This window comes from Anas platyrhynchos, chromosome 3 (assembly GCF_047663525.1).
Source record: "Anas platyrhynchos isolate ZD024472 breed Pekin duck chromosome 3, IASCAAS_PekinDuck_T2T, whole genome shotgun sequence".
Classification (NCBI taxonomy): domain Eukaryota; kingdom Metazoa; phylum Chordata; class Aves; order Anseriformes; family Anatidae; genus Anas; species Anas platyrhynchos.
In genome coordinates, this window is record NC_092589.1 from 22,660,702 (window position 1) to 22,673,763 (window position 13,062).

The following is a 13,062-nucleotide window of genomic DNA, read 5'->3' on the forward strand; positions in this document are numbered from 1 at the left end:
ACATAAACTCAAGTTTAAATTTCAAAACAAGCATAATACTTGTCTTTAAAGCTAGTTGTAATTTTGTACAATTTACTTTATTTTTAAGGAAAAAATTGTATGTTTCTTTGACTATTACTATGGAAGAGGGAAGATGTGACCAAAAGAAAAGAGGGTTTGAGGTCCACGAAAATCAGCTGTGTACTTCTTGCTTGAATAAAATGAAAATTATACCCACTGGGAGGGCTAAAACACAGATTATGTGTTACACTATCCTATTTAAACACTTTTGTAACTGCAACTGTAAGTTAGTTGAAGTCGAAGGTAAACCCATCTTCTACTCAGATTGCAGGCATATATAATTCGCCGTTCAGAAAATCCCCAGATCCAATGGAACTGCTGCTCCGGCAGTCAAAGCCACTGAGCCACAGGCAGCAGCAAGTGAAGAGTCCCTTCACAGATGAACTTTATGACTGGCCAACTTGTAAAAGGCCTCCAACTTTCCATGCAGGAGAACCCCTGCCACCTATTGGCAGACAGAAACCTCAGGTAACAGTTTTCAGTGTCTCTTTTTGGTAAAATATTTTGTGTATGTTCTTTATTTATAGAACTAGTGCTTGTTTTCACAATATAATTCTTTGACACAAATTTTTTTTTAAGGAAAAAGAAATGTATGTGGTATGTAAAACAAGGAAATGTGTCTTTGCTTTTGTCTTTTTGGAAAAAAAAAACAACAAAGTCACCTTTGAGATTTCAAAGAGAAGATCTGACATAACTGAGTATCATCCTGATTCATCAGAAGGAGAATTTCTAAGTTCCAATTTTAAATCAATGAAAAATAGGAGAAATTAAAGATAAAATTAACCAGTTGAAATAACTTATTACTCTTTTTGTGTTTTCCATGTGGAGACCAAGAGACATCCTCGCAGTATAAAGTAGTTCCTGTACTTTTACATCAACTAGCTGTGTGTCAGTAATTACAAGTTTCTACATGTTCTGCATCAACTGTCTAGATGCCTAGCTCCCTTCCTTAACTGTCATGGTCTGGATTTTTATTTCCGTTGATTTTAGCATATGTTGCAGATAACCTTTTTCCTCTCCCATAAATTAATGGAGATCTCTGAGGTAATATGTCAGAGATGTCCCACTAAATGGCAAAAGAGCATTTGCCATTTTATTATCTAAACCTGCTGGGAATATGACCAATATTTATAAACTTTTGAGACCCTTATGTTCCTCAGTTGATGATGAGTGGATATTTATCCAGACATGTAGCTTTTGCCAGTGAATATCTGATGTTTTTGAGGTAGACATACACTGTCTTTCTATCTCTTGTGAAGATTTTTTTCAGTTTGCATGGTCTACTGAACTTCAGCTTTATGTACCTCATACATATATGTTTAGTGCCAGCTGGACTTTGAACGCTTGCAATGACTTCAGAAGTTCTTGTACATTATTTTGAACTCCATGCTATCTTTAAATTTTCTCTTCCATGTTTAGCCTAGAGAAGTGAAGGCTCTGGGGCAACCTCACTGCAGCCTTTCAGTACTTACAGGGGGCTTATAGGAAAGATGGTGAATGACCTTTTTACATGGGTATATTGTGATAGGACAAGGGGCAATGCTTTCAATCTGAAAGAGGAGAGATTTAGGTTAGAAGTTAGGAGGAAATTCTTTACTCATAAGGTGGTGAAGCACTGTTACAGGCTGCACAGAGAAATCGTGGATGCCCCATCTCTGGATGTGTTCAAGGCCAGGTTGGATAGAGCCCTGGGTGACCAGATCTAGTGGAAGGTGTCCCTGGTCATGGCAGGGGGCTTGAAACTAGATGATCCTGAAGGTTCCTTCCAAACCAAGCCGTTCTATGATTATATAATTCTACAGCTGGATTCAAACTATCTGTAGCCATGCTACAATTTGCCTGTGTTTTACTGATTGAAACGACATTGTTCTTCAGTGGAAACAGCCATGGGCTCATGGGCTAACCCACACGGAAGAGGCTTTTCTCACCTTTATATCATATCTGACTTCTCTGTATCAACATGAGTTGATATCAATGGTGGGATGTGAATGCAAAGGTAATTGGGTTCAAGCATGAGGAACAGATACTGATCTGCCAAAATATGTCTGAATAAATAGAGGTGAGCCTCACAGAGATCCACACTGCTTATAACTTATATATGTATATATATATGTGTGTCCATATGTAAGGATCAACTTCAAGGTAGTTCACCTTTGTCCTTCCCTCCTTCCATCCCCACACCTTGACTATTTGAGCTTCCTCATATAACAATCTCATTGACTCATATTAGAACCAAGTCAAAGCATGAGCCAACGGTTTAGTGATCAGGGATTTTGGAGTTGAAAGTAAATTCGAAAACAGATACATATGACATTATAGCCTTACCTTCTGGGACCAACGGGGCTATTATAGTCCTTCAGTGGGATGTGACTGGGTGCGTTGTCAGTACAGGAGTCATGCTTTTTAAATAAAGAGGGAACTCAGAGTTCTTCTATTGTTAAGCTGCTCTTGCAAAACCGCTTTACTGTATATAAAGTATCTTACAAGATTCTGTTTGGATTTGGAATATTTTATAGACCTTTCTAAGTTCAGATGCATTCACAGCAGTAGTGCACAGATAGCCTTTTAGAACAAACCAGAAGAGCCCTGTTTATTTTCTGCACCTCAAAGAGGGAATTTACTATATAATACTTTAATCCTTTCAGCACCCTGGGATGTACACTGTGGGGTAAATTTTCAAAGCACAGCACGTGGATTTAGCTGCGCGACTCTTATTGATGTTAATGGGAGTCACACGGCTAAATCCCTACACAACACTTTGACAATTTAGGGTTGTATTGTCTAAGGAAAGGACACTGGTTTGAGATGATGAAACAGCTGGAAATGAAAACCCATCAGAACACATCACCCTGAAAGTTGTCCAGTGTGACAATAAGGAATTTAATTACTACCTATACTTGTGTCCTAGTTCTCTGTGATAACATTTTATATATCTCAGGTCCAGTGTGAGCCACTTGTTACTCTATTGATTTTTCAGGTATCTAAAAATTGTGTTGCCCATATGCCTGGATATTTTATACGAGAATGTAAATTACACAAGCTTAAGAGAACAAAAAATAGCTAACTACTAGCTTTCTCTTGGGAAAGTTGGTATTTAGCATTTTATATATAACTCCATGTATGTGAGATATAGTGTATTTAAAAGAAAAGTTTTAACGATGATTATACATTAGTTATAACAGACCTATCAGTTTTATTACTGAATTAACTAGAATTACAGTTTGATAGAAGAATGGATAATTCTAAAATTAGTCAAGTGTTCTTTCAAAGGCATTAATAACAGAAAGTACATCCCCATTTTTAGGGAATTATATATATATATATTTTCTTGTATGCTGATGGCTGTCATGGAATAGGAACAGCAAAGAACACAAGATTTCATTTTTTTTTTTTTCATGAGTTTCTTATGGTAAAGTAGTAAGACTGCCTCCCTGCTAACCATTTTATTTGGCACTCCAGTCAGTAGCAAGAATTTTTATACTATTCATTCCAAAATAGAACATGGAGTTGTTTGAGTTGCTTTCAGGGTGAAAACTGTTGGTTCCCTTTTGAAGCCAGATGCCCAAAATGCTTGTGGGCACTGCAGATATGAAAATATTTACGAGCACCATTTTACTGCAGATTACATACATTTTAAAGTTCAACTTGTAAAATTCAAATAGGCAAATGGATTTTTTTAGAGGTCTTGTCATCTTACATACATTCAGTAGTTGTTTATTGCTGGGCAAGTTTCATCAAATATGTGTTTCAGAGAAATGCAGGGAAGGCTTAGAATTAACTTCATATTCTACAATATGCACCACCATTAATGACGACAACCTTATTGGAGAGACCTTTGCATAGTTTATATACTCTTTTTCTCCCCTTCCATTAGTATTTGCTGTGCTTTATTAATTTCACTTGAGCTATGAATTGAGAAAGTTAAAAGTTTTTAGAAATTAAAGATAGAAAAAAAAAAGCTTGCTTAGACATCTGATTTGGCCCTTACTCTGGTGGAATATGAATAAATATTTTATAATGAAGAAGACTGTTTTCTAAAAGAAAAAAAATCTATCATTATATTATTTGATAACACTACACTTCTTCTTTTCTCTGCAAACATCTTGCAATACAAAGTATTCATCTTTTCATTAGCAAGATAAACCTTATTTTATATCTTGATCATTAGATTATGTGTTACTAGAACATTGTTTACCAGTTTTAATGATCTTCTCTAGTATTGAGAATAATATTCTCTATTATTTTCTTAAAGGCAATATCGATTTTTACTCTGTTTTAAAAAAAAACTTTATTGTGGTCATACTAAATGAATGCATATTTTTTGTGGACACTTTTAGAAAGTAAAAGCAAGAAAATATCTGCAAGTAGTATAAATGCTATCGTTACTTCCTTACTATGATCTTTAAATCATGATGATCTCCAAATCATGATGCTGTGCCTTTAAAAAGTAAAGTTACAATAAAAATCCATTAACTACTTTCAAATATAGCAATCCTCCTGTCCAGCTGTGAAAAGTACTAGATGATACTTATTTGCCATTTGTGTTATTTACGGTCCATGACTTTTATGGTAACTGGTTCCTATTATTGGTTTCTATTAATGTAAAACATAAGTGAACATAAATGAGGCGTGAATCATTTCTTTTTATTAGCCCCACAGTCTTCACTCAGTGCTTGCAGTAACTCCAGCTGTGACTTGTTAGTGATAACCTATTTAAAGAAGGATATCTTTAAGAATAAAGCCTGTGATTAGGAGTCTTTGTCTGCTTATAGTTTCAGAAGGTTTCACTAGTTCATTGCAGGATCAGTAATGGTGAAAATAAAATAAAAATTAATTAGTAACACTTCTAAATCTAGACTTGCCACTAAATTGTCCTGAGCGTAGTATGGCACTAATTATACTTGAGGTAAATTCAGTGGTTAGTGCTAAAACGAAGACATAACATACATCACTTTGACAGTGTAGAAAAAGACTTTCTGTTGCTATCTCTGTTGTTAAATGGCAAATAGTGGTTTGATCAGTTATTAAATAATCTGCTTTAAAAAAAAAAAAAACAAAACAAACATATATATACATATACACATACATCCTTTTGTGTGTGTAGGTGTATATATATTATATACACACACATCTCTGAAATAATTATGAGCTTTTAGTTTTTCTTAAGACTACTGAGATTAATGTGGAATTAGACATTTCAAAAATAGACTATATAGTCCTATTTTTGTAGACATTAGTTTGAATTATATTAGAGGAATTGTATTTTAAGTCACGTATTAAGTTCTCTTCCACATAGTTTTATAGTTAAATTGAAAAGAGCGTGTTCTTTAAGGTAAAACATGATTTATCCCATGAAAAGGAAGAGACTTCCTGCTTAAACAGAATCTAGATGAAGTTAACACTTATATATCAAATTTTATTTCACCAGTATTTTTTCCAAGGAAAAAAATAAGGTCTCCTAATAAGTTCTAACAATGTATTTTTTAAAATGATAAATATTTATGAGTAGCTAAATAAATCCGGAATACGCATTTCTCATTCTCTCTTTGGGGCTTTAGAGCATGTTATCAACCTTTGTGTTATCTGTAACTCTCTATCAAAATGAACTGCTTTAATTATTTTGGAAGAAAAGTCTTGCTACACTTCCCAGACACTCTGTGTCCTCATTCATTGGTGATGTCTCATGAATAAAAGAAAGTACTATAGCCACGTTATATAACCATGTTATATATAGCCACGGTATAATAAAACACGTTATCCTATACTTTTCATCAGGGGCCTTTCCGTGATACCGCTGAAGTATTGCGGCAGCGCTACAAGCCTTTGGAACCAACCTTGCGAGTGGCAACATCAATCGATTCACCACTAGGGAAGGCCAGAGCGGAAATGAAAAGAGAGGAATGGAGAAACCATATACATGACAATGAGTAAGTTTTTTTTTTTTTTTTTTTTTTTTTCTTGTATTGTTATGAGGATGTTTTCTTTATTTCATTGCTTTCAAAAACCTTTCATGCCTGACAAAATGAAATGTCAAACCTGACAGCTTAGTAGCAAACGTTCTCTGTACATCCAAATTCTATGTTCTTAGATTATAAACTTCGCAGGGCAGAGACCCTATCTTGTATTTGTATGACATGTGCCATCCGTATCTATGAATCAATAGAATGTGCCATAATAATAATATGTGATACAACAGATGAACTTACTGGGAAATTAGTAAACAAATGCAAATTCCTTTTTGCCATATGCACCTTGTCAAGGAACAAACACTATTTCTGTCTTCCTATTCAAAGATTTTAAAGACTATGGGAGGAAATATGTTCTTGCATGCCACTGAGACATGCTTTCTTTCCAGTAAACTACCAAAGCTCACTTGGAAGGGAAGGGAGCATATGTTGCACGTTAGAACATGATGTAAAAACTGTAATCATCTTTGTGGCAGTTTGGTTTCCTGAGCCATGGCATCTGTAATAGCATCAGAGGGGCCAGTTCTTTTCTATACAAACCAAAATTACAGACATAATCCGTCCCCCAACATTTAAGGCAATCACCAAAATATTCCCAATTCTTTTTTTATTGGGATGGAACTCCTTTGCCCAATCATAATAAAACCTATTAATTAACTTTTTCTGGCTTTGTAGTTAACTAAAACCAAATGATGTTTCATCAACTTTACCCTTGAATTCACTGCTCTTGGAAATTCTTTGACACTTCAGTACCAGAATTCAGGACAGAAAGGAATCCCTTTTCCTTGTGGGCAGCCTGTGATCTACTGATTCACTGGAAATGAATAATACTTTGCTATCAGCCCCATATTGCCTGTGTCAATTTAAGGACTGGGACTTAAGAATGCTAAAATCAACTGCATTTGCATGTTTTAGAATTTGTTTTAATTGCTGGATCTTTTTTTTTTTTTCCCATGTTTTCCCTGATTTAATATTAATAGTGGCTTTCAAAGGAGCTTCTACTTAAAAACAATTTTGAAAGAAAATCTTTTAATTCAGCAACTTTTCCACATTTGTACAATGTCGTTTGTGATATTTGGTTACAAAAACTGTATGTAGTATTTTTTACCCCTTCTATACCAAAAGTGTAATAGGGAATAGTTACAAGTAAAAGTGTACTTCAGGTTTCTCTTCTTTCCTTTATTTATTTATTTTTTTTTATAGTTGGAGAAGGGGAAAAGCAGCTTGACTTTCAAATCTCATCTGTGATCTTTGCTATTATTTTTTAAAAATATTTTTATTTTTAGCTTCCATGACTGAAATCTAGAAAACACTGGGTAATAATTAAGATTCTTTCTTTCAGCTAACGTGTTCTTTACACTGGATAGGCTTTGATTATATATTCCAAATGAGGGGGGAATTATATTTTTCATTTATGGGAATGACTATATGGCCTGGTCTTTATTTGATATGATTTACACCAGAAGTCATTATGTCAACAGTTCCAGAAGGTCATATGTTGAAATATTTATTTTGCTGTTTCTTCCCGCTTAGTGAATTGTAAAGGCTTTGGTCTTGTACACTTCAAATTTGGAGTCTCCAACTTTGACAGATACTAATTGATTGGGGATATTAATTGACTGGGGATATTAATTGATTGGGGGACAGATATTAATTGGAGGTCTTTATTTACCTTATGGGCAAGGAAGCATTTCGTTCCATCCTTAATACACAGAAGCAGTGATTCTCAGCTTCACATGCACTAAATGCATAGTGTATTATACATTTTCAGGCTGTGATCATTCCGTTTGTGCTTCAGATTCAACCAACCATGCAAGGGTCACATCTGTAACCTTGAAAAGGTGATGACAGAGCTGCAGGTCATCATCAGGACTAAGACTCACTAGCAGTGCTGCAGCTGCTTTGTGGTATGCTGGTCTCCAGGGAGGAGTCAACAAAGGGTTACTCAGATTCTACAGTATTTTTTTCTCAGCAGTGCCTATAATGAACTGACAGATTTCCGTCTCTTTACATGTAATTGTATACTTTGGGACTGTATTTCTTCCTGGTTTTATGCTGATCATTCTTCTATTTTAGGAAGTAAGGAGAGAAAGAAACGAGGAAGTGTGTGGAGTTTGTGGAGAAAGCTAGTATTTGCATAAAAAAGACAAACCAAATCCTTGATCTTATTTTTGCAGAATGAGTATTGTGCATTATCTTTTAAGACAGCAGGTATAAAACATCAATATTTTTTCTATATCAGACGTTAAGAATTCCCACTCACCTCTGATTTCATTTTCTTTTTCTTTTCTTTTTCTTTTCTTTTCTTTTTTTTTTTAAGAGGTAATATGTTTTCTCTAAACGTTTCAAGCTCTGAGAAACTTCTTGCTTCTGATGAATGCAGAAATAATAGAGAAAGCCAAGGAAGAGGTTGAGGCAGGCAGAAGCAGTACAAATCCAAAACAAGAAAATGATGTGTGTGCTTGAAGCAACTGCTGGAATTTCCTATTTTGTAATGAAACAGCAACTGGGTAATCTAGCCTAATAAGAGTGATACCTCTTTCTCATGTAATTGAAGCTGTTACTGCCTTATTGTGCTATTTTTCATACAAATGGAGTGATTTCCCCCTACACTTGGATAGGAATGACAATTGGACTCCTTTGGGATGACCGCTTAATAAACTAGTGTCTAGTTTGAGACACCAACTGCTGGATCCAGCAGATTTAGATCACTAAGCATGAAAAGTTCTTTACTCAGTTGCGTGCAGCAGTGTGCTTGCCTAATTTTCCAGAGAACGAAAATGTAAATTATTTTCATTAAGTGCTGAAATCTGCCTCACATAATATGCCTCATGACTGAGAGTGTAGTATTAAACATCTATATAAAGTCAACATATGTCAGAATGAGTTGCAATGTGGTGATAGAATAGGGATAAACCAGCAATAGTGTAAAGCTGAGCATTTCTGATTCATTGTAGGCTGCTGGTGTGACAACAGGCAAGTCGTCTCAGTTTCTGTCTCTCTCTGTGCTCAGTGCTGTACCAGTTGCTGTAGCCAAGCTAGTCCTGAACACACTGGTTCACTTGTGTGCAGCACAGCGCAATGTTTGCACACCCCGTGCCTCACACATTGTGTGAGTGTTGTAGTACCAAGCTCCTCACAAATTTATTTTCAGCAAGACAATGTTTTCCTTTAGAACCACTGTAGGTACTTCTGCGCTACACAGTGCTGTGCACAAAGGATGGACTTACAGAAAGGTTAATGACTTGGAGTCATCAGTATCATGACATGCCCAGTGTAAATGGCATTTTAAATTAAAATTTAAAAAGCAAGTCACTTCGTTTTGATGAGATTGTGTGATTTTAAGAAATCTTTTCATTTGTATGTTTTTAAGATTTTTTTTTACTGTATTTCTGAATTAGCCTAGTGAAAATGGCCACTACGTTTTATGTCATGCAAATATAACACATCTGAAAACTTTGTTCAAATTATGCTTAGTTTTTCATATGCTTTGCAACTTCAGCAATTTGCATATTTTCCGGACTGTTATTGTATTATGATAAACAGGGATTATCATATATTTTCAGATAATGTTTTCTTAACAATTCAACTTCTATTTGTAACTCTTCCATTTATTTTAATTACTAGCACAGTGTGCAACATTTATTAATCAGTAGAGTCTTTTTAAGTTAAAATACTAAATTAGCTAACCCCATTAACACAGAATACTCCAAACAAGCAGTAATAGGAGAGGTAGTTACTGTGCAAATCGTATTATACATGCGGGTGCTCTAGGGCACAGTTAAGCATGATTACCCTCTTTTGATCCAGTATTCCTCTGCTTCTTCCAGCTAATTTCCACTGGAAATTTACAAAGTAGTGCCTTCATTTTTCCATCTTAATTTTTCTAATGAAGTTCTAGTACTTTATAACACTGGGGATGCAGATAAGTCAGCGTATAATTAAGAAGTTCCAGAATTTGCTGCAGAAGAGATCTTTTACTTTCTACAAGAACTGGATGATTTTTTTCTTTTGCCACTTTACATTATTGCAAACATGGGTTAAATAAAAACAGACAGAGGCTTCTTGGATTTGCTGCTGTTAGGATAAAAATGACTGAGAGCTTACTGAAAAAGCATCGATATTTAGTATATTGCACACAACATAATAATGCACCCAAAATTTCTCATGGAAAAAATACCGTGCTAAAGATAATCTGACTAGATACAGTAAATAAAATGTGCTGTCTTTATACTGTGAATTACACTTTGATTTGTAATGTGCACTCATTATAAACTATATAATGGCTGCCCTGTTGCAATTGTTTTGCTGTGGAAAACCATTTTGATTCTTGCTTTGTTCACTAAGTGAAAAGATAGTCTGTTGGATTAGATTGAGCAATGACTTTAGGTAAAACCCAAATCTGAAAGCTTAAAATGAATTACGCATTTTATTTAATAAATTAAAGAAAAAACAAAAACAAACAAACAAAAAAAGACAACACATCAGATTCGCAGCTTCCAGAAGATGAAGCATAGTTTGTTTGGAGCTCATTGCTCGTGGTCTTCTTTAAAGTGAGAGGATTTTTTTTTTTATTTATTTCAGTTAGGTCAAGACAATAAAAAATGAATTACTGTTACACGGAACCAGTTTAGGTACAAATTTAACAGCACTATCACACATCTAGAGCTAAAATTTTGGTAGAGTTTTTATATCTAAGTTACCAAAACATACAATACATACAAATGTTGTGCAAGTTTGAAAAATCTAGGAATATTTACTCTACCTCTCTTTGGTGTTAATATTTCTTACAGTGCCAAGGGGTGTGGGATAGTCTAGCAGTAGATCTCCTACCTGATCTTTCTCAGTAGCCTGGGTGAAGTGAAGCATTTCTGCTATCAATATTATATGTTTGCACTGCTAGACTGCTTTTCAGAGATCCAGAGAACCTGCTGAAGGCCTGCCCTGTTGCTTGCTGCCATTTAGGCAGAAGAAAAAGTGAATACTGCTGAATTTTATCCTGAAGAGGCAGGGACACCTTCCACCTGATCAGTTTGTCCAGGGCCTCATCCAACTTGGCATTGAACACTTCCAGGGATGGGGCATCCACAACTTCTCTGGGAGGCCCTGGCAGTGCCTCATCACCCTCATTATGCGATGTTTCTTCCTTATATCTAATCTAAACCTATCTTCTTTTAGTTTAAAACTGTTACCCTTTGTTCTATCACTACACTCCCTGACAAATCCTCCTTCCTGTTTGTGCTTCTGCATAGGAAGATTTTTCTCTTCTCTTGCATTGCCATAGACACCAGAGTCCAGTACCTTCTACAGCATCTATCAAGAACAACTAGAAAGCCTTTAGCATCTAAGAGGCCTCTTCCATCTCCTGTCAAAATAGCAAGAAATAATGGAATAAGAGACAGAATGGAAGGAAGAAATAATAGGTGATGAAATGAAGGAAGAAAGAGAACAAGGGGGCTGAAATGTGTGGAAAAGAAGGATTAGAAAGATTAAATTAATGGTAGCAAAGAGGTACAGGATAGAAAGGAGAGAGAACACAATTTTAGTTAACAACAAAGGATATCAAGGATATCTTTTGAAATATAAATATATACTGCTATAAACTGTCAGGTCTAGGATTGCCTACTAAGTCAAGGGCTCCGGGGCTTTTTGATCCCAACTCTTTCACCCTATCTTGATTGTATTGTTTGTCATAACTCTCATTTAAGCTTTTGTGGTGGGTGGAATGAAATAACTTTTCATTTTTTAAGTGTATTTCTTTGGGGAGAATTCACCTCCCATTAAATCATACAGTTTTGGAAAGGCGCAGATTATACTGATTACGCTTTATGGCACAATGTGACAGTAACGTGGAATTTGATTCGTCTTTCATCCTGCTATTTCTGTCTCTGTCAGTTTTACTGAAAGCCTTCAAGAACTTTTGAATTTACACTGAAATCACAAAGAAAAGCTGAAACCCAGATATAAGAATCCCACTGAAGTGAGCTTATTGTGGGGAAAAAACTACTGAGGTCTAAGGTTGGGCAGTTTATAATGTTATCATACCATTGTCTGGATTTAATTTTCTTCTCCTTCCATCACTTCTGTCACATTCAGAACACATACTGTCATTAATTTGGGGAAAAGCTGTGTCAGGTATAGAGAGAGAACTACAGAACACAATGCCATTACTGAAGTATATTGCAGTGCTCTTGCTTTTTACTATTATCATTGGTTGGTAGAGCTATAATGACAGTCGTATGATTCCTATTAATTTGCTTATCTACCTAAAACAAATAAACAAAATTTAGTATTTTTATTAGTTATTTACATAAAATTATGACAATATTTGGTTGCTTTAAACAGACATTGAATTTGTGATTATGATCCTTTCTTGTCATTAGATCACTGTCCCTATCAACAACTGCTCAGGTGGCTCTGACTGTGGATCTACAGACAGGAGAAAAAATAATTACTACAGTATGCCATTATAGCTATTAACATATTATTAATGTTCTGTCATTTCATTTTCAGTATTTTTTTTACTATTCAATGTTCCTTCTCAAAAACTCATTGTTGCTTTAACTTTTTCCTCAACCACAGACATACATTCCAGGCTGTACAGCACATAGACCAGCCAATGGTCTTAGAGGAGATAAACAGTAGAATGTGGAAGATTACATTTGTGCTAAGCTACATGTAGTACAAGATGTTAGTTGTGACCTAAAATGTTAGAATATATGCATAGATATTTAAGTTCGGAAATGTGGTAAAACATAAATTACTCAGATTTGCCAAACTCTGATTTGATCAATAGATTTGCCAAAAAAGATGAAGCTGAACTGATCCACAGTAAAATCAAGCCCTTCACATAGATCATTTTATAGGGGAAACAACTAGAATCCTTATTGCTTTCTTTACTTTATCTTCTACTTTTCTCGATTTTATTTATTTATTTTTTTGCTGTTTTGTGTATAAATTTTACAGATGTGGTATTCATATTGAATTATGAATGTTATGGCTCAACTAAATTATATGCATATATGGGCAAATCCCT

At 35.0% G+C, this 13,062-nt stretch overlaps 1 protein-coding gene across 3 annotated transcripts in view; it reads left to right on the top strand.

Moving 5' to 3' along the window:
* SPATA17 (spermatogenesis associated 17) overlaps window positions 1–13,062 on the top strand; it is a 96,217-nt gene that overhangs the window by 56,365 nt on the left and 26,790 nt on the right. For 2 of the 3 annotated variants that reach the window (XM_027453745.3, XM_038176577.2), the window contains 2 exons: window positions 325–528; window positions 5,836–5,987. In XM_027453745.3, the coding sequence (XP_027309546.1) occupies window positions 325–528; window positions 5,836–5,987 (356 nt within the window). The remainder of the gene's footprint in view (window positions 1–324; window positions 529–5,835; window positions 5,988–13,062) is intronic. The other variant, XM_038176578.2, reaches the window with a different exon arrangement.